Genomic DNA, 22,554 nt, shown 5'->3' on the forward strand with positions numbered 1-22,554 from the left:
GAAGTGGAGTGATCAAGTATCTGACCATTGCATTGATACTTTAGTTAGTGGTGTGGGCCCTACAAAACTGTGGAACTCTGAAGCAAAACCTGTTGTTTATTTTCTTCAGCCTTTTCTTGAAGAATTTTTTTTGTTGGAATGAATGATGAGACCACAAGGTATTCACATTAACAAAGCAACACCACCTTTGTTAAACCGATGGAGATTTTATGAACACACACACATAGCGCTTGGGGACTGCTTTTTGTAATATAGGAGTTGTGCAACTTGCAAGTTACTAAGATGACTGGAACATAAAGTCAGCTTTGAGACAGGAACTGATATCTTGTAAATTTATGTGAAAGCACCTATGTGTTGTAAACTTACCTGTATTCAACCCACCTGAACATGTGGAAGTGATATGATAACAGGTAAAACCCACATTCACAATGTACACCAACAATCATTACATTGTATCAGCAAGATCTACCCAAATTCATGTGATAATTTTATGATTTTTATATTGAACTGACAAGCATTCCATCCAAATCTTGTTTCTAACAGGAATTTAAGAGTTGATACAAGTTATATTTAATAGAGTTTTTGCACAGTTTGATGGTTGGCTACTGGAAAGGCATGCAGCTGTAAAAATGAGACCAAATAGCACCCAATAAGAAATTACTTATGACAACCCATCCAACCCACTCCAGCCTGGAAAGTGGATGTAAAAAATGATAATGATATTGGTGTATGGTCTGGCCTGGAAAGAAACTAAATTTTTAATCTATTTGTTTCATATTGAGTACTTAATATTTCTTTATGTCATGCAGTGAGCTGATAGATTCATTACTACACTGGACAAAATGCTTGGCAGCATTTCTTCTGTCTTCATTCTATTTTCAGATGCCTCTCGGGGTTGATAAAACAAGTGCCAGTTGAACACTGAGGTTGGTGTAATCAACCTACCCCATCGCCCGAAATTGCTGGCCTTGTACCAAAATTTGAAACCAATATTTTTTAATATCTGGTCACATAAATAACAGCAGCGTTGACAAATGTTGGATTGTCTTTAAGGCATCATTTGGTCTAAATAAGAATAATTTTCCTGATATACTAAAATTGGAATGATACAGAGAAGATTAGCATGGCCCCTGCGCAAGGATGACACGCAAATTCGTGAAGCGTTCCATATTTTTGCGAGATCATTGCCAGTGCCGCTGGACTGGCTCTTGTGCGGGTGGCACATAAAAGACACCATTTTGAGCGTGGCCGTTTCCAGTACCGCCGGACTGGCCCTCGTGCACACCAACCTAATTCCTCTTATGCTCAACTTTTCTCTCAAAATGCTTACATTCTGTCAAACATGCATACTGACATTGCACATCCAGCAAAGCATACTGGCTTCATTTCTTTTAAGCCTACGCATGTCCTCAGCTGTCAAAGCCCATGTTTCACTTCTGTGTAGCATAACTGTTCGCACACAGGCACCATGCAATCTGTCTTTCACTCTGAGGGAGAGGTCCTTTGTTACTAGCAGAGGTAGGATCTCTCTAAACTTTGCCCAGCTTAATCTTATTCTCACAGCTATGCTCTCAGAGCATCCGGTCACCATTGTCTGGAAAGTTCTGAGCATTTTTCAATATGCAAAATGGGATATAAATAATTGATGTTGCAATAAATTTTATTCATTGAGATACTTTTCATTATTATTAATGACCTTTGCCCATCTATCAGGCGATTTAAATATTTCATCAGGTTAAAGTTTGACTAATTTTGAAGAAAAAAAATTTATCTATAAGACACAAAAAGAAAATGACTCTCCCCAGACACAACAGAATAATCTAGATGCATTTTGACTATATCTAACTTGTTAACTGTTTTTCCTTGAAATGAGTTCTGTAGAGATAAAAACAATATCAAGATAATATGGTGGATGGGATAAGACATCCCAGCCAAATTCATGTGATTTTGTTTGGGTAGCCAAAGACATGTGGTTGGGCATTGTCTTGTTGGAACACTACTTTCCTGTTGGCAATCTTCAGCCTCAATTCTTTGTCTTTTTGGTTCAAATTAGCCAGCTGATGATACTATACATCAGAATTAATGGTCTGATTTTGTGGGAGAAGCTTATAATAAATAACGCCTTTATGATCCCACCAAATACAAAGCATAGCTTTTTTGGCATGGATATTCATCTTTGATTGCTGTTTTGGGGAATCCATACGCAAACTCCAGGATCTTTTTTGCACTATGTTTTCGTACACAATCCATTTTTCATCTCCAGTCACAAGTTATTTAAAAAATGGCATGCTTTCATTCCGTTTCAAAAGCATATGAATGGAGTATCGGTTCAAGCAATTCTTTTCTGAGAATTTGTGAGGGACTCATGTTATGGTGAGAAATGTATCCTAGCTCTATTGGTTGGTACTCATGAGCCATACTCTTAGAAACTTCCAACTTCTCTGCAAGTTCTCTAGTCATGATATTTGAGTTTTTTGTCTTCAAAACATCTTCATCCAATTTTGAAGGTCTTCCACTGCGACTGTCATCTTCCAAGCTAAACTCCCCAGCCTGAAGTTTTGCAAACCACCTTTGAACAGTTGATTCACCTACAGTGTCATCACCATAAACTTCCACAAATGTTTTTGCATGTCTTTGTAGCATTCTCTACTTTTTTTTTAAATAGAAAAGCATTACAATGTGAATATGAAATTTTTGGTTATCCATTTCAAATGTCAATAGAGGGTAACTGGAATGTTAGATAAATCTATTTTTAGTCAGAAACAAAGAAAAGATGCACAACCACTTCAAGCAACGCCAAAGTCTTAACTGTGTTACGTTTCAGGTGTGTTCAATGAAGCGTTAAAAGATTTAACTTAAAAACACTTAGAACTTTCCGGACAACTTAATATATGTGTGTTTGTGTGTGTGTATATATATATATATATATATATTAACCCTAGGTGTTCTCATCAGCAAGATCTGCTGATGAGAATTAAGAGAGTTAATCTCAAAATTCGAAATCAGTTGTTCCATTTCTTCATTCTGAGGCTTTCTGCCGAAATGATAAGTTAATTTCTTCGTTCATCACCCGAGTTCTGTTGTGTCTGATGTATTTCCAGCGATTTATGGTTTATTAGAGCATTTTTTGACTCTGATTTTTACAGCAATGCTGGCACCTATTATAATTATAAATTAATTATAAAATTTTGGATTGGCCATTTATCAGCTTTTGCTTGCTGGCCACTTATATTATAGTTGTTATTTATTTTACTACTACTACTAATAATAATAATTAATAATATAAAGATATTTTTTGAATATTCATTTATGAAATATATATATAATAATAATATCTACATAAATATGTTTTGATTATTTATTCATTTATGAAGTATACACACAAACACACACACACATAGGCACAGCCATGGCTGTGTGGTAAAGAAGCTTGTTTCCCAACCACATGGTTCTGGGTTCATTCCTTCTGTGTGGCACTTTGGGCAAATGTCTTCTACTATAGCCTTGGGTTGACCAAAGCCTTGAGTGGATTTGGTGGACAGAAACTGAAAAGAAGCCTGTCATATGGATGTATTTGTGTGTGTGTGTGTGTGTTTGTCCCTCTGCCATCTCTCGACAAGTAATGTTGGTGTCTTTACATTCTCGTAACTTAGCAGTTCGGCAAAAGTGTCCGATAGAATAAGTACTAGGCTTACAGAGAATATGTCCTGGATTTGATTTCTTCTATTTAAAGGTGCTGATTCAGCATGGCTGCAGTCAAATGACTGAAACAAAAGAATATGTGTGTGTGTGTGCTTATATATATATATATATATATATATATATATACATATACACACACACATACACACACACACACACACACACACACACACACACACACACACACACAAACAAACGTGGCCCATTATTTTCAACCAAGATATTACATCTTTTATCTGATTGTTGAAGTGCTTCGATTCTGTGTATCTACATATATTTACTTGATTGTTGACATTTATCAGTGGTTTCTCTCATTGTTTTGATAATGCCATTTTCTATCGTTAATAAGACTTGGCATTTTTGACAATACAGGTATGCTGGTTTATCTATAAAAAGCTCACAGTGTAATAAATTATTTTGCTGCAGCAGAGAGGATGCTTCAGCTTATGAGTGGATTTCCTCATCAGATCAGCCATGCATTTCCAATTTTCTGGATATTAAATGGGAAATTTACATATTCAGTCAAGATTTTTGCTATTAAGGTTTTCATTTTTGTTTGTTGTATGTATTCAGATTTTATATTGCTTTGTTTTGCTAAAGATTTTATATTTATTAAAAGAATTATTTTCAAGCCAATAAAATTTAGCAGTACCTTAAACACCGTTTATTCCACATTTATAGCTAAAAATTATTTAGAAATTTTAATAAAATTGCACATTGAGATGTATTTATTTATGAGGGATGTTTAGTAATGAATATCTGTAGAATATACTTCAAGTATAAAGATGTAGGCGTATATTGTGGAGTTCAGACTTACGGGGTTAGTGATGTGAAGTGGACTATGTTAAAGGGTTAAAGAGTTTAAAATTTATGAAAGAAAAAAAAGTTATTCCCAGCTTGTTCAAGGACTTATTTTTACAATGTGTATCAGTGTTTGAATTAATATCACCATTGTTGAAAATAGATGTAGTTTGAAGTGAACCAGGTGGTTTGGTTTTAGTAAATTTTCACTTTCTATGTCTATTTCTTTGAAAGCCATTCAAAAAATCAGAACCACTGCTTTTAAAGTTGATGCTAGTATCCTTCAAAATGAGTGGAATGATGAAATAGATTTGGAGGCAATTATGAAAATCTGTTTTTCTATTGGTCAGGCCTGTCTGTAGTTAAAAAGCTCACTTTGCAACCATGTGATTTTGGGTTCAGTCCCACTGCACTGCACCTGGGGCAGTGTCTCTATAGCCCTGGACTGACAATGCCTTGAGTAAATGAATTTTGTTGATGGAAACTGGAAGCTCGTGTATCTCTTTGTTTATCCATTACCACTGCTTGACAACTGGTGTTGGTTTGTTTGCATCCCCATAACTTAGCAGCTCTATAAAACAAACTAATAGAATAAGTGTCAGACTTAAAAAAAAAAAAAAGAAAAGTACTGGGGTTGATTTGTTCAACTAAACCCTTCAAAGCAGTGCCTCAGTATAGCCACAGTCTAATGACAATCATCATCATCATCATCGTTTAACGTCCGCTTTCCATGCTAGCATGGGTTGGATGATTTGACTGAGGACTGTTAAACCAGATGGCTACACCAGGCTCCAATCTGATCTGGCAGAGTTTTTACAGCTGGATGCCCTTCTTAAAGCCAACCACTCTGAGAGTGTATCATCATCATCATCATCATCGTTTAACGTCCGCTTTCCATGCTAGCATGGGTTGGACGATTTGACTGAGGACTGGTGAAACCGGATGGCAACACCAGGCTCCAGTCTGATTTGGCAGAGTTTCTACAGCTGGATGCCCTTCCTAACGCCAACCACTCAGAGAGTGTAGTGGGTGCTTTTACGTGTCACCCGCACGAAAACGGCCACGCTCGAAATGGTGTCTTTTATGTGCCACCCGCACAAGCCAGTCCAGGGGCACTGGCAACGATCTCGCTCGAAAATCCTACAGGAGCCAGTCAGGCGGTACTGGCAACGGCCACGCTCAAAATGGTGCATCTCATGTGCCACCCACACAAGAACCAGTCCAGGGGCACTGGCAACGATCTTACTTGGCTTGTCGGGTCTTCTCACGCACAGCACATTTCCAAAGGTCTCGGTCAGTAGTCATCGCCTCGGTGAGGCCCAATGTACGAAGGTCTTGCCTCACCACTTCAGCCCAGGTCTTCCTGGGCCTACCTCTTCCACGGGTTCCCTCAACTGTTAGGGTGTGGCACTTTTTCACGCAGCTATCCTCCTCCATTCTCATCACATGTCCATACCAGCGCAATCGTCTCTCTTGCACGCCACAACTGATGCTTCTAATGTTCAGCTTTTCTCTCAAGATACTTACACTCTGACGGGTATTCACATTGACATTACACATCCAACGGAGCATACTGGCTTCATTCCTTGCGAGCTTACGTATGTCCTCAGCAGTTACAGCCCATGTTTCACTGCCATGTAGCATGGTTGTTCGTACGCATGCGTCATACAGTCTGCCTTTTACTCTGAGTGAGAGTCCCTTTGTCGCCAGCAGGGGTAAGAGCTCTCTAAACTTTGCCCAGGCTATTCTTATTCTAGCAGCTACACTTTCAGCGCACCCACCCCAACTACTAACTTGGTCGCCCAGATAGCGGAAGCTATCGACTATCTCTAGTTTTTCACCCTGGAATGAGATAGAAGTTGTTTCCTGTTTGTTTACAGTCTTTATTGCACCTGAACATCTGCCACAAACAAAAACTAACTTGCTAGTTAACCTGCCTTTGATGTTGCTGCACCTCTTATGTGTCCATAGCTTGCACCGGGTACATCTTATAGAGTTACTACCTACTCCTTTTCTACATACTGAGCAGGGCCATCTACCTGAAGGGGTTTGTGTTTTATCTACCTTCCTACTTATTAGGATTTTGGTTTTAGCTAGGTTGACTCTAAGGCCCTTCAATTCTAGACCTTGCTTCCACACCTGAAACTTCTCCTCTAGTTCTGATAGTGACTCCGCAATTAGGGCAAGGTCATCAGCATAGAGGAGCTCCCAGGGGCAACCTGTCTTGAACTCCTCTGTGATTGCCTGGAGGACTATGATAAATAAGAGGGGGCTACCTCTACCCGGAATTCATTGCTGTACTCATTTCCAACCCTCACCTTACTGGCAGCATCTCTGTACATGGCTCGCACAGCTCTCACTAACCATTCTTCTATCCCAAGTTTCCTCATTGACCACCAGATTAGGGATCGGGGGACCCTGTCAAAGGCTTTCTCCATGTCAACGAAAGCTAGGTACAGAGGTTTATCCTTAGCTAGGTATTTCTCCTGCAACTGTCTCACTAGAAATAAGGCATCAGTAGTGCTTTTACCTGGCACGAACCCAAACTGCATCTCATCTAAATTGATTCGCTGGTGCTTTTATATGCCACCGGCACAGGAGCCAGTCCAACCCCTGTATATATATATATATATGTATATATATATATATATATATATATATATATATATAAAGTAGATAAATGTGCACGTGCACACAGTTTTGGTAGTTTTGTAAACATGATGATGAAATTTGTGTGAGGATAGTTATAATGAAAGTGTGATAAGTAATGGTAACCTGAATGAAAGATATAGTAGTATGAGATGGAACAACTGAGCATAATTGATGGTAGGCAATGTATCCAGGAAATATGTCTGCATTGATATGGATATTTGATGAGAACACGATGAATGCTGAGTGAAAAAAAATGTCAAAAATAGTGTAGTCAGATCTCAATATGCTTAGCTTCACAGCTCGTAGAGCACAATATCAAGGCAAGTAGTGGTATCTTGTATGACTGATGATGCTGCTAACCTCCACCTACTTTTTGTTGGGATCTTGCTGTCTCAATCCCATTAAGTTGTCTGAATAATTCATGTTGCATCAGATCTAGTGGAATCCAGTACTCTATATCCACTCTCTCAGTGTCTCTCGCTCTCTCCTACCAACAAACTAATCTCCTTCACTCGGGTCACTTCTCTTTTCATTATCCTTCTATACCATTAGCTGCTACTCACTCTTCTGATGTTAGACATCCTCTCTCTAGCAGTTATAATCTTCAATTGTCATTTCAGAATAAGGTTAGAAATAGTTCAAGAAGACAACCAGTGTGGAAAAGAAAGGTCTGGAAGCTTAAGGACCCTCTGAGTGGTCAGAGATTTAGAGACATGATAGTTGAAACATATCTCTTTATGGCCATGCCCCAACTCCCTTTCCCAGCTGAGAATTCTCTGTCTTGTAAGTGCCAGTGCCATATAAAATATGCACTCGTGGTGGTGTCCTGTAGAGTGCACCCATGCTGGTAGCATGTAAAATGCACCTATCACACTCTGTAAAGTGATTGGCATTTGGAAAGGCATCCATTTATAGAAACCATGCCAAAACAGACAGTTGGAGCCAGGACAGCTCTCTGATTTGCCAGCTCCTGTCAAACCATTCAACCCATGCCAGCATGGAAAAACAGACATTAAACAATGATGATGATAGTGATGATAATTTTCATTGTAACATTAATTGCAAGTTTACACTCAGTTGATTTATTGTAGATATTGATTGAATTAAAGTCTCAGTTGTACTAAAGGTGGGACTTAATGAGTCAAATAGCAATCCTCTGCTTTTGACATGTGCATGCTTTCTTGGGGGGTTACAACCTAGACACTTTCTGAGGCAAGAAATTTTTCTTACGTAGTTATATATCAGATATTAATGTTGTTATGAAAAATAAAGATTAAAAATGAAAATTGCTATCCATTTTGGAAAACTGGAAATATTCTAAAATTTTGAAAGCGAATATTTTTATTTGTCATTTATCTGCTTTGACTCTCTCTGAACAGTAAAATTGAAATTTAGCTTACACCTGACACTATTTGAATGTTGAAATATTTTCTAATTGCTTTTATTCTAACAGTTCATAAGTGATTTGTCATTCCATGTGTAAATTTTATTCAATACTTTAATAAAACCCCAATTATATATCTATTATTATTATTTAAAATTTTAATTAACTATGTTGATGTGCTATTTTTATATCTGTAAAAAAATTTTGTAAGTTTATATATAAATAACATTTAAAAATTTTTTGACAGGTCACGAAATAGTAGTGTGCCAGTTCATGGAATGTTGCAACAGAGAGAAGCAAAAGCAAAGACGGAACGTGGCGATGGAGATATTTTCCTTGATAGCCGGATGTCTTTCAAAGATAGAGTTAAATCAAAATTTCATCTCAAACAGTGTGAAGGCAAAGAGGACTCAATTGAGGATCCTGAGGATCCCTATGCATTTCCTGATCCTGTGTCTGTTGATGTACTTAAAACTTCAACAAATCCAAGTCATAATAGTACTACTACAACTACTACTGTTACTACTGTTACTACTACCACTACAACAGCAACAACAATTACCACTAACAATAATAATGCCAATATTAATAATAACAACAACATTGTTATATTTGGTAATGCTGCTACTATTGCTGTGTCCAGTGCAGTACCATGCAGCACTAATAATGGGAGTGGTAGTACTGGTGGGCTTTCAACATCTGGAAAGCCTGTGGAATCTGTGGCTTCACACCAACCTCCACAGTGGGCCCGATCATCAGCTGAAACGAGCACTACGGCTGTTGCAAGTTCTGGGATTGGTACTCCCATAGCTAAACTTTATCCAGAATTAGCAGAAAAACTTGAAGGCCGAAAAACTCAAAAACCTGATCAAAAATTAAAAGGCAAAGTGGAAAGTTCAAGAACTATGAACCGGTTGCAGACGAAAATAGCTCAGAACAAAATTAAAGACAAATTGAAAAAGACTCAAGATTATCCTGGTAGTACAACTCAATGTTTGTCTTCAACACCTCTTGTTTCTCAAGCCTTGAATCTCAGTAGTTCTGCTTGTTGTAAAACTGCATCAGAGCCTGCTGTGGCTATAGCTTTCATGAAACCATCTCCATCAGTAGCTTTGACAACTACTGTTGCTAAACCAGTTACAGATGATGGATTTTCTATTTCTGAAACCTATGTAAAGTCATCTCCCACAAATCTACCTACTGCAGCTCTTTCTCCAGGGCTCACTCAAGTTTCCATATCCACTCCACCTTCCTCTCAACCACCTCCACCACCACCACCACCACCACCACCACCATCACCACTTCAACCACCTCTTCCTACTGCTTCTTCACATACTGATTCTCTTCAGAATATGTCTACTTCAAATATCAATTCAACTTTAAATGTAACTGTATCTGAATCGAAAGTTTCTCATAAACAGCCTGCTTCTCCACCAATGTCACCATCAGGTCATCCTTCTCTTCTAAAATGCCAGCTAAAATCACCATGTCCAAATAGTACAAAGTCTGAAACCGTGTGGTCTCCCTCACATAATGCACCCAATTCTCCACAGCATGCTGAACCTAAGTTTTCAGTATTACACACAAAACCTAATAAACTCAATGTACCTGATAATAAAGAAGTGATATCTAAATTGAAAAGTGAATCTGCTATGGCATTCTACATGATGCACCAAAAGAAAGCCATTCAGAATCATGATTGGCTGAATTGTGGTAAGTTCAGTTTGATTATTTTTTTTAATATCTACTACAATTGGTGGCTTTTTTAAAATTACTTTTGCTTCATCTATAAGTTTGGTGCCTCAACCCTCTATAATATATATTGCACATTTGGCTGTAAACATATGACAGTGTGTCAACTTAGGAAAACTCTAAACTGTTCTGCTGAGTGACATGACTTTTTTTTGTGTGTGTGTGTGTACATATATTTATCATCATCATCATCATTTAACATCTGTTTTCCATGCCAGCATGGGTGGGACAGTTTCACAAGAGTCGGCCACGCAGAAGCCTGCACCAGACTTCTGTGACTGTTTTGACAAGATTTTTACAGCTGGATGCCATTCCTAACACCAACCTCTCAGCAGAGTGGACTTAGTGCTTTTTTATGTGGCACTTGCACAGGTGAGGTCAGTTTTGGCAAGGCTTTTACAGTTGGATGCTCTTCCGAACACCAACCACTTTACAGTGTTGACTGGGTACTTTTAAGTGGCACCTGCACTGACAAGATCACCAAGTACTTGCAAGACCAAAAAAAAAAGAACTTTAAGAGGGAATGGGGCATTGGAGGAGGTGATCTTGTGTCGGATGATGAAAGGTTATAGTGAGACAGAGACAGAAACAGGTGTCTTGCTGTAGAGGAAGTACAAGGTTATCCGGCTGCTAGGGAAAGAGATTGGAAATGAAGACAGAAACAGGTGCACTACTGCAAAGGAAATACATGGTTACCCAACCCGAGGGAAGTACAGAAGACGAGAGAGAGAGAGAGAGAATGGGAGAAATCAGGATACAGATGGTGGCAAAATGCCAGGCATACTCACAAGGGATAGGGATCAGAATATAAATGGGATGGTTGAGTAAAGGAAGAGAGAGATGTTGATGGTGGCAAGCATCAGGGCATACGCTTGAGGTTTGAAATGCTATAATATGTGTGATAGGATATTGCAAAGGAAGTGTGATTAAAGAGTGTGGAGGGGGAGCAAGTGGCAAAAATCTGGAGGGGGGGGTACCAGATAGCAAAGATACAGAGGAACAGGGCCATGAGGACAGGATTGGATAGTGTATTAAGGAGGAGATGTGAGAAAAAGAAGGGATGTAGACTGGTAGGGTAAGTGAAAAGTTTTCTTGTTAAGTGTGGGTGAAACACACAGGTCAGAGGCTAGCAAATAGCAATAATATAGTGAGACAGGGCTTGTGGGTGGAACACAGGTTGGAGGCTAGCAGAGAGCAATGATTCAGTGGTACACAGCCAAGTGGACAGGATTGGGGAGTGGGAGGTAAGCATAGTGCATGAAGCAGAAATGTGAGGAAGAGAAGAAATGTAGAGACGTAGTTTGGTTTGTTGTGGTAGAGTGTGTGAGAAGTTTTCTTGTGAAGTGTGGGTGGGACACACAACACTTCTAGAACTTAGTTTTGCTGACATGGGTGGGTCTTCTCTAGAACTTCATATTGCTTGACATCTTGATCCACTGTCATTTTCTCTGTGAGGTCCAATCTTGAGACTGGTCCTTACCACTTCATCCCACGTTTTCCTGGGTCTCCCTCTTCTGCAGGCACCATCCACTTTCAGTGATCGACACTTCTTTATGCAGTGGTCCTCATTCATACGCATCACATGTTCAAACCAACATAGTCTTCTCTCTTGCATGCTACATTTGATTCCTCTTACTAGCAAATCTACCCACCTACGATGGAGGCACAAAATGAAGGAGGGACGTCATAACAGCAGTATGTATTGAGAAATGTGTAAATGGACTTGATAGATTACTGGGTGAGAAATCACATTATTGTTGGTGATACAGCATTCTGTTGCAGCTATGTGGCGTGTTTGCAACTAAGTGACATCTAATGACAACTCACTCCTCAACTGCAATAGGCTCCCAGCCTCTGTGTCATGAGTAGTTATGACCACTACATAAAAAGTATTAAGAAAAGAATGTTATTTAGATATACTTTTATTTTAGATGTTTACACTATTTTACACTTGTTTATACTCTTATACAGTCAAAGTTCACAAATTTCCTTACTTAAATTATGAATCATATTTCTTTCAATAATATCAATTTGATTAGAAAACTTCTTTGTAGACGATGTTTTCTGTGTGGTGTACACTAATTTTCAAATTACTGGTGTCTGTTGCTCTACTCATAGCGACATGTAACTGGCTGTGTGTAAACATCGGAGTGGGTAAAAATACACCTACACAATCTAAAGTCTGGCCTTGTGACTTGTTTGCTTTGACTGTGTGAGCAGAATCTTTAGGGTTGCAAAGAATCAAAGTAAGACTTATCTCACTGCTCTATGTGAATAATGTCTGGATGTTTTAGTACCGTGGGTTATTTTGATTCACAAAACTGAGATGTAAATAACAGCTGCTTCGGTTAGCCATATTGAATCCAGCTTGAGGCCGACACACTTCAATAACCACTAAATAATCGCATACACTTTTCCCATTTTATTTTTGCTATTAACCATCCTCGCAACCCCCTTCATATCTACATTGGGGCCATGAACTACAGAATGAAAATCCAGAGTTACTCATGGTCAGTGAATTTTTAATATAATTGTAAAGGTAGTTTATCAATTCAAAAATCAATATTCACTAAATCATATTTTCTGGGTTTTTAATGCTAAAAACCTTCCTGATAACCATCTTTGTAATCCCCAAACTATCGTAACCATTGGTCCAGCTGTCTGGCTGTGAAGAGGGAACAGACAAAGAGACGGACTGACTGACATAACACCCATTATAGTAAGATAGTACATCTGCCCATCTACAATGGGAAATGCAAATCTAAACCCTCTAGATTCACAAACTATATGGTGGGAGTGGGGGCGTAATCCAGAGTTAATCCTTGTTGCTGGAATTTTAACAAAAAGAATCAATATCCACTGAATAATCATACTTTTTCACTTTTTTTTTTTTTCGCTAAAATCTTCCTGATTACCTCTTTCATAATCTCCAAAAGCATTGTGATCATGGGTCCAGCTGTTTGACCCTGAAAAGGGAACAGACAGATGGACATAATGCCCATTATAGTAACATGCCCAACTTTTCTTTCAATATATTTGCACTTCGCCGTATTTGTGCACTGATGTTGCATATCAACGGAGAATACTATCTTCATTTCTCTTCAGTCTACATGTCATCTGCATTCAGAGCCCATGTCTCACTACCATGGAGTATAGCTGTTCACATACAAGCACCATAAAGTCTACCTTTCACTCTGAAAGAGAGTCCTTTTATTGCCAACAGAGGTAATAGCTCTCTGAAATTCCTCCACCCAATTCTATTCTACAAACATCTATATATATATATATATATATATATATATATATATATCATCGTTTAACGTCTGCTTTCCATGCTAGCATGGGTTGGACAATTTGACTGAGGACTGGTGAACCAGATGGCTACACCAGGCTCCAATCTGATTTGGCAGAGCTTCTACAGCTGGATACCCTTCCTAACGCCAACCACTCCAAGAGTGTAGTTGGTGCTTTTACGTGCCACCGGCACGAAGGCCAGACAGGCAGTACTGGCAACGACCACGCTCAAAATGGTGTATTTTACATGCCACCTGCACTGGCTCAAGTGCCAGGAAGGTGACGCTGGTAATGATTACGCTCGAACGGTGCTCTTAGCACTCCACTGGTACAGGTGCCATCCTGATTTCGCTTTCGCTTGCCCCAACAAGTCTTCGCAAGCCGAGTTTAGTGTCCAGTGAAGGAGACGTTGGCATGGGGGCCAGTCGTCGATATATATATATATATATATATATATTGTATGTTTGTTTTATGCTACCTTGTATTTGACAACATATTGAAGCATTGTTTTACAGCCAGATGGCCCTTCCTGTTGCTAGCCCTTGTTTTTCAAAATATCTTAGAAGGTACAAAACTAGTGGGCAGTTTGATGGCAAAGGAGAATTCCTTAGTTAACCTTACTAAAATCTGGAGGGCTAAGCAGTTGTTCTGCATTGGTCATAGTATATAGGTCATGCACATGACAATAGCTGTCTGAAAGTTTATTGAGAGGAATGGGGAAAAAGATGCTGGTAGTGATTGAAAAGAAAATGACAATAGAATATAAATTGCTGGCAATTTCTTGTATTGCTTATTTAAATAGAGATAATCTAATCCATGCCAGCATGGATCATGAATGTTAAATGATGATAATGATCTCTCTCTCTCTAGAACAGAGATGGGTGTTGTAAACACTATTTAAATAAACGACTTATGAAATTAGATTGAACCCAGCTATACAGTGTTACCAACCCAAATCCGAATTCTTTCTTTGATATTATGAGACAATGTTATTACTTGTTTCAAAACATAAAAAGCTAAGAAACTTTTCTGTATTTGATTTTTTAATATTTTAGCAAGTATTCAAAGTTTTAGTTTTAAAAAATAAAGTTTCTGAAAACATCTGCTAAGTTAATCAGGTTGTACACAAAGGAGTCATTCCCAATGATTGGTGTAGCAGCATCATAGTCAACTGTTACAAAGGTAAAGGTGACACCTTAGACAGAAATAATTACAGAGGTATCAGGTGATGAAAATTAAAGAGAAGGTCATAGCTCAACTAATTAAGAAGAGAGTTCAGTATAGATGAGATGGAATTTGGATTTGTGCCAGGGAGAAGCACCACTGTTGCTAAATTTCTGGTAAAAATAATTTGTTGACACGGAGAAAGCTTTTGACAGGCTTTTCTGTTCTTTTATCTTGGCAGTCAATGTGGAAGCTAGGAATAGATGAGTGGTTGGTGAGAGCTATACAAACCATGTACAGAGATGTTGTCAGTAAGGTGAGGGCTAGCAACAAGTATAACTATGAATTCAGTGTACTAGTAAGGGTTCACCAAGGATCAGTCCTCAGCCCCCTCTTGTTCATCATAGTCCTCGACAAATCACAAATCACTTCAGGTAGATGACTCTGCTCAATGTGTAGGAAAGGTATAGGCAGAAACTCTATAAGATGTACTCAGTGCAAGCTATGGACACATAAGAGGTGCAGCAATATCAGAGGAGGGTTAACAAGGAAAATAGGTCTTTGTGTGTGGCAGATGTACAGGTGACCAAGTCAGCAGTGGAGGTGGATGCTCTGAGAGCATAGCTGCTAAAATAAGAATGAGATGGGCTAAGTTCAGAGAGCTTCTACTTCTGTTGGTAACAAAGGGCCTGTCCCTCAGAGTGAAAGGCAGATAGTATGATGCTTGTGTGCAAGCAGCCATGTTCCATGGCAGCGAAATGCGAAGGCTTGATAGAAATGAAGCTAGTATGCTTCACTAGATGTGCAAGGTCAGTGTGCATGTACGATAGAGTGTAAGTGTTTTGAGAGAAAAACTGGGCATAAGAGGCATCAGATGTGGTGCGCAAGAGAAACAAATGTACTGGTATGGTCATGTGATGCATATGCATGAGGAGTGCTGTAGAGAGAAGCTGTGGAAGGGGTAGACCCAGGGAGACATGGGATGAGGTGGTGAAGTACGACCTTTTAATGTTGGGTCTCATGAAGGTGAGGGAGAAGCTGGTGAAGCACGAGCTTCGAATGTTGGGCCTCCTGGATGTGAAGGATGAGGTGGTGATTCAGCACTTTTGAATGTTGGGCCTCACGGAGGTGATGGAAGGTGATCAAGACTTCTGGCAATATGCTTTGCTTGAGAAGACTCATCAAGCCAAGTGAAATCAGTCATGGCTGTTGTAGTGTCATGTAAATGGCACCCGTGAAATCGTAGTCAGAGCCATTGCCAGTGTCATGTCAGTGGCACTCATACAGGTGGCGCGTAAAAGTAGCACCCATTACACTCTGGGAGTGATTGGTGTTAGGAAAGGCATCCAGCTGTAGAAACCATGCCAAATCAAACTGGAACCTGGTGCAGCTCCCTGGCTTACCAGTTCCAGTCAAACCGTCTGACCCTTTCCAGCATGGAAAGCTGACATTAAATGATCATAAGAGTAAAATATTATTTTTACTAAAATATGAAATTGGTACTTAAATATGAAAGAAAATGATTTATCAGTTATATGTATTAGAGTTCCTACAAATATCAATATTTTGTAATGTATCAATTTTGGGAAAGCCAAGGCCTTCAGTTGTTTATTGTTTCAATATTTAAGAGCATTATCTCCAGCTTAGCCTTCTTAGAAACAGCAGCTAAGCGCTCTTTAAACTCTCCTTATCATTTTAGAAAAAGAACAACACCTTGTATAGTACCTTGATATACTGTGTCTAGAGAAAAAGGTGAGATAGATGAAATGCCTTTCATCATTTCTCTGTGGATGTGGACTGACCTGGTGGATAAGTTTAAAATCTCTCCTTCATTTCAGATTATGAAAGAACATTCTATAAAACAGCTGATGATAGCAAAAATGTTTCCTTAAACATTCTTGCTGTTATTTTTGAAATAACAATTGTATTTCATTCTTAAATCCTACAGCAAAAGTTGAGACTGCTTCAGCTGGAATGTTAGTTGAATAATTGTGTAATGCACCTCCACTATACAATAGGTTATTCTACATTCTCTAATGCTGCACATTCTCTGATCACTAGAAAATAAAAGAACAAATCATACACCTTAGTATACAATATGAATGGCCCGTCAAGCCAAATGAGATTGTAGTCATGGCCGATGCCAGTGTCATATAACTGGCCCATTAAAAGCACCCTTTGATTGTCAGGCGATATGCTATGCTTGTGAAGATCTGTCAAGCCAAGTGAAATCGTAACCGTGGCCAATGCCCATGTTGTCTGACTGATACCTGTGCCAGTGGCATGTAAAAGGCACCGTTTGAGCGTTGGGCCTCTTGGAGGCAGTGACAGGTGACCAAGACCTTAGGTAATATACTGTGTTTGTGTATACCTGTGAAAGCAAGTGAGGCCATAGTCATGGCCAATGCTGGTGTCAGGTCAGTGTCACCTGTGCTGGTGGTATGTATATAACACCCACTACACTCTTGGAGTGGTTGGTGTTAGGAAACCATAGAAACCTTGCCAAATCAGATCGGAACCTAGTGCAGTTTTCAGTCAAACCATCCGACCCATGCTAGCATGGAAAGTGGATGTTAAATGATGATGATGATGATACTGCATATTCAAAAGGGTATCTCCTCTTTCACTGTTATTTCTACATCCAATTACCTTTCTTAACTTCTTTATACAGCTCTTTCTTTCACATATCTGTCACACTTCCTACCAAAATTCACAATGTGTTTTAATTCTTAGACTTTATACAAAATGCTTTATCCTCTCATTTTATAGAACTTCATTACCTCTGCATCTTCCTCCCCAAATACCTCTTCCCCCCATTCAGCTTATTGTAAAGTATGGACCCTGTTTTTCCATCTTGAATGAAAAAAAAATATTTTGACAAAAATGCATGAAGATGAAGCATAGAAACACTGGAAAAATTTGTATAATGCTGGAATAAGTAAAAGTAATCTGTGCAAACAGTAAGTGTACACAAGCATTAAGAGATGCAATGGAAGTTCTTGAAAGTTCCATACATTAAAGTGCTATGTGTAGTATTGCTATTTGTTGCCAGAAATGAAAAATCCAGGCTCTCACTGGTACTTGGTTATTTAGGAAATTACAACTCTAGGAAGATGTTTGTGGTTTGTAAGAGCAACAGAAAGTACAGACACCATGTTATTGAAGACTGTTTTCCTCTTGAAAGTTTATGAATAATCAGAACAGTATGCCTTTCTAGGCAATTGCAATCTGCATACTGAACATGGTTATGCTTTTCCTGCATGCTCAATTGTATTCTTGCACACCTTGTTGAAGCAGGTGTATATCTTTTCTGTGTTTATTTGTTGCCATTACATTGTATTTAAGGATGTCTATTTGCTGTATCTAGTGAACTTGGGAAATGGTAACAAGTTTTGGTTTGGCTAACTTTTGCAGGCCATTCCCTATGTGGAGCAATGTTGCCCTTCAGAAGGGTTACTTGGTTATTCAAGGTATTGTTCACTGATGTCTTTTCCAAGTCAACATCAGATGATTGCTACTCCACAATTGCTTGCATGCAAAATCAGACTTTTAGTGTCATCTTTCTGTTTTATTTCTCTGAGCTTTTCATGGAGAATATATTTTAAGTATCTTTAAGAGAAAAGTTATGATTTTAAGTATTTAAAAAACAAATTTTGCAATGCTTATCTTTTCTTAATAGTATTCTTTTCATAGTAAGTGTTTTAGTGTGTTTTGTATTTCTTAATATGTTGTTTTACTTCAGTAATTTGTTGTAACATTGTAGTTGATTGAGTCTAAGCATATAAAATAAGGAATATTTTAAAATTAGGGAGGTTCTTTACTGCGCATCATCATCATCATCATCGTCGTTTAACGTCCGCTTTCCATGCTAGCATGGGTTGGACGATTTGACTGAGGACTGGTGCAACCGGATGGCTACACCAGGCTCCAATCTGATTTGGCAGAGTTTCTACAGCTGGATGCCCTTCCTAACGCCAACCACTCAGAGAGTGTAGTGGGTGCTTTTATGTGTCACCCGCACAAGAGCCAGTCCAGGGGCACTGGCAACGATCTCACTCGAAAACCCTACAAGGCCAGTCAGGTATATTTTCATCATCATTGTTTAACGTCTGCTTTCCATTATGGCATGGGTTGGACGGTTTCACTGAAAATTGATAAGCTGAGCTGCACCAGGCTCCAATCTGATTTGGCAAGGTTTCTACAGTTGGATGCCCTCCTTAACACCAACCACTCCAAGAATGTGTAGTGGGTGCTTTTTACGTGCCACCGGCTCGGGTGCAAGTGCCATGACACCGGCATTGACCACAACTACCATCTCACTTGACTTGACAGGTCTACACAGGCACAGTATATAGTCAAAGGTCTCGGTTGCCTGTCACTGCCTATATGAGACCCAACACTTGAACGGTGCTTTTTGGAATTTGTCTAGTATTTTCCAAAATGATTGACTGTTAGTGTTTCTTCAATGACAATCTAGTTTGTGTGATGTAGTTTTCCCAGACACTCATGCCATTCAGTTCTCAGGCATTCAGTTCTGAGAGTTACAAATAAAGCTCTCTTTCTCCATCTTCAAACTCAAATATAAGCAAGTACCACAATATATTCTTCTGTTGTTTTCTAACAATGGGATTGGAAACTTGTTTATGAACTTTTGCCCTAGTAAAGTATATTTTTCAATATCTGAGGATGTCTTTTTTTTCTGCCTTGTTGGCATTTCAATAGTTAATTGTAGATACATATGGCATTTTTTTTTTCTAGCTTACTGTACAAAGATGTAATAAATAAAGTGAGAGTTAACTTGAGTTCAGCAACAAAGCATAAAGATAGGGTTGTAACAGGGCTGAGTCCTCAGCCACCACTGATTCATCACAGCCCCATACTGGCCATCACGGAGGAGTTTAAGACTGGCTGCTTGTGGGAACTAACTGCTGCTTAAAGAAATACCAAGAATTCCACATTAATGAAAGCAAGATATCAAAGAAGACTTCATCCACAGCAAAACACATCCTGATAGAAAAGTAGAGTTTTAGAGTTTGAGATTTTTTATACTCTGACTAGTGTACCTCATACATTTTGCTGCCCCTCCTTTCAGCCACCTCCATTACTTTATTTATCACCTCTCTCCACCAGCTAACTTCCTCACCCTTCACTTGATCTATGCCTCAGAGATTGCATTGGTCCACCCTCAAGGCCTATGTATAAGAGACTGCCTTGGATCTCTGGATCTCCCTCATGCCTCTATAATTCCTTCTCTTTAGTACATCTCCTTTACCTTCTTTGCCCTTCTCTATTACCAGCCATTGCAAGGTACTTCTATTGCCAACTATCACCTACTCCTTATCTTGTCCCATTAGTTACAAGTGATTGGTGAGTAAGACAATTTCTGTTGCTGATACTATGAAATGCACCCAGTACACACTGAAGTGGTTGGCAGATGAGCAGAAAATGTGTAGAGTTCTGAAATCTATTTAGCTATTCTTTCTAATACTGGTTCCACAAAAAATACACCCAGTACAACTCATAAAGTGGTTGATAGTAGGAGAGCATCCAATCATAGAAACCAAGTTAGATAGGATGCAAGAGCACCAGTCAATGGAAACAGCAGCTCACAGTAAGAAATTACTTGAACTGTGATAACTTGCCAGCAGGGAAATTAGACATAAAAATGATTATATATATATATATATATATATATATATATATATATATATATATATATATATATATAGGTATATGATGTAGCGTGGAGATGATTTGATTGTTTATTTCATTTAAATAGGCTTGAATAGTTCTGAAGATGAAGAAAATAGTGAGGACGAACACTTACCCTGGCAGAATGATTGGTTAGTTTTATCATCTGATGAAGATGTTAAAGATGAGTAAGTAACTCTGACGTTTAAATTTTTTTTCAATGGAAAGACTACCTGATGATGTCAACATGAATAATTCATTTGTAAAAAATTGAATGTTTTTTTTGCTGTTACAGATCAAAAACTAATTGAATGATGACCTAGTTCTTATGCCAAGCAGCTTTTAACTACTGAAATATTTCACTTGAAAACATTTAATAAACTTCATGAAATTGTTTGAGATGTGCAGTTATTGTTACTGAAATGTGTGTGTGTGTGTATATATATATATATATATATATATAAATTTTAATTAAAGTAGCAATAAATTTTCATTTATTTATTTTATTTCTGTTTTAGAAATCTGTCCCCTCATTATCGGAGCAGAAAATTGGCCATCCGACGTGCACGATTACGGCGTCATGTTGTTCAATCTCAAGTTGCTGGTTGCTTCAATGCAAATATTCAGTTAAATAAGAATAAAGCAACTCTTGCTTTGATTCATGCCTTACGGGATAGGCCTCCTGCTGCTCTCAAGTCTTTACATTTTGTGCTTAACAAACCGCAGAAGAAATGTAATGTGTAAGTTGTTTTTGCTTGATAAGAATTTGCGGGGAAAAAATAAAATTAGAACAAGATGCAGGAATTATATTTGTATTAAATTAGAATTTTTTGTTTGCCATTTGTAATTTTTGTTTTAAAATGTAACTAATTCACAAATCTATGGCAAAAAATGATTTGACAGACAATATGCCTCTTATGCTCATCTTTTCTCTCAAGACACTTACACTCTGTCGTACATGTACACTGACATTGCACATCCAGCAAAACATACTAGCATCATTTCTTTCAAGCCTACGCATGTCCCCAGCAATTACAGCCCATGTTTCACTGCTGTGTAGCATGACTGTTCACACACAAGCATCATACAATCTGACTTTCACTGTGAAGGAGAAGCCCTTTATTACCAACAGAAGTAGGATCTCTCTAAACTTTGCCCAACCTATTCTTATCCTAGCAGCTACTCTCTCGGAGCATCCACCCCTGCTACTGACTTAGGTAACGGAAGCTGTCAACTACTTATAGATTTTTCCCCTGGCATTTGATAGAGTCTGTTTTCTGAACATTTTTAGTGTTAATTGTACCTGTGCACCTTCCACACACAAAAACTATATATCCTGTTAGCCTTCCTCTGATATTGCTGCACCTCTTATGAGTCCATAGCTTACACTGGATACATCTTATGAAATTTCTATGTACATCTTTCTCCCTACACATTAAACAGGGCCATCTACCTGAAATGATTTGTGATTCGTCTGCCTTCCTACTTACTATGACTTTAGTTTTTGCTAGATTGACTCTAAGGCCCTTTGATTGCAGACCTTACTTCCACACCCGAAACTTCATCTTTAGTTCTGGTAGTGATTCAGCAATAAGAATAAGGTCATTAGCATAGAAGAGCTCCCAGGGGCAATCTGTCTTAAATTCCTCTATTATTACCTGGAGGACTATGATGAACAAAAGGGGTTTGAGGACTTGGTAAACCTCTACTTATACCCTGAATTCTTCGCTATACTCATTGCCAACCCTCACCTTACTGACAACATCTCTGTACGTGGCTTGTACAGCTCTCAGCAACCACTCATGTATCCTTAGTTTCTGCATTGACCACCAGATAAGGGAGCAGGGAACCCTGTTCAAAGCTTTCTCCAAGTCAACAAAAGCCAAGTACAGAGGTTTATCTTTGGCTATGTATTTCTCCTGCAGCTGCCCTTACAGAAATATAGCCTCAGTAGTGTTTCTCCCTGGCACGAAACCAAACTGCATCTCATCTAGACTAACTCTCTCTTCAATTAGTTGGGCTATGACCCTCTCCGTGACATTCATCATTTGATCCAACAATTTGATACTTCTGTATTTATTTGTGTCTAAAGTGTCATCTTTACCTTTGTAACA

The 22,554-nt window shown here is 38.6% G+C and overlaps 1 protein-coding gene and 1 non-coding gene across 5 annotated transcripts in view; both read left to right on the forward strand.

Annotated features, from left to right (window-relative positions):
• Positions 1-22,554, forward strand: part of LOC106882300 (uncharacterized) — a 48,224-nt gene that overhangs the window by 14,049 nt on the left and 11,621 nt on the right. For all 4 annotated transcript variants that reach the window (XM_014932922.3, XM_089354445.1, XM_014932921.3 and 1 more), the window contains 3 exons: positions 8,787-10,252; positions 20,529-20,628; positions 20,959-21,180. In XM_014932922.3, the coding sequence (XP_014788408.2) occupies positions 8,787-10,252; positions 20,529-20,628; positions 20,959-21,180 (1,788 nt within the window). The remainder of the gene's footprint in view (positions 1-8,786; positions 10,253-20,528; positions 20,629-20,958; positions 21,181-22,554) is intronic.
• LOC128248215 (U6 spliceosomal RNA) lies at positions 1,071-1,175 on the forward strand. The gene has a single exon (XR_008264504.1). It is a non-coding gene; the product is annotated as a U6 spliceosomal RNA (small nuclear RNA).

The sequence above is a fragment of the Octopus bimaculoides genome, chromosome 6 (genome assembly GCF_046866305.1).
Source record: "Octopus bimaculoides isolate indiv1 chromosome 6, ASM4686630v1, whole genome shotgun sequence".
Taxonomy (NCBI): Eukaryota; Metazoa; Mollusca; class Cephalopoda; order Octopoda; family Octopodidae; genus Octopus; species Octopus bimaculoides.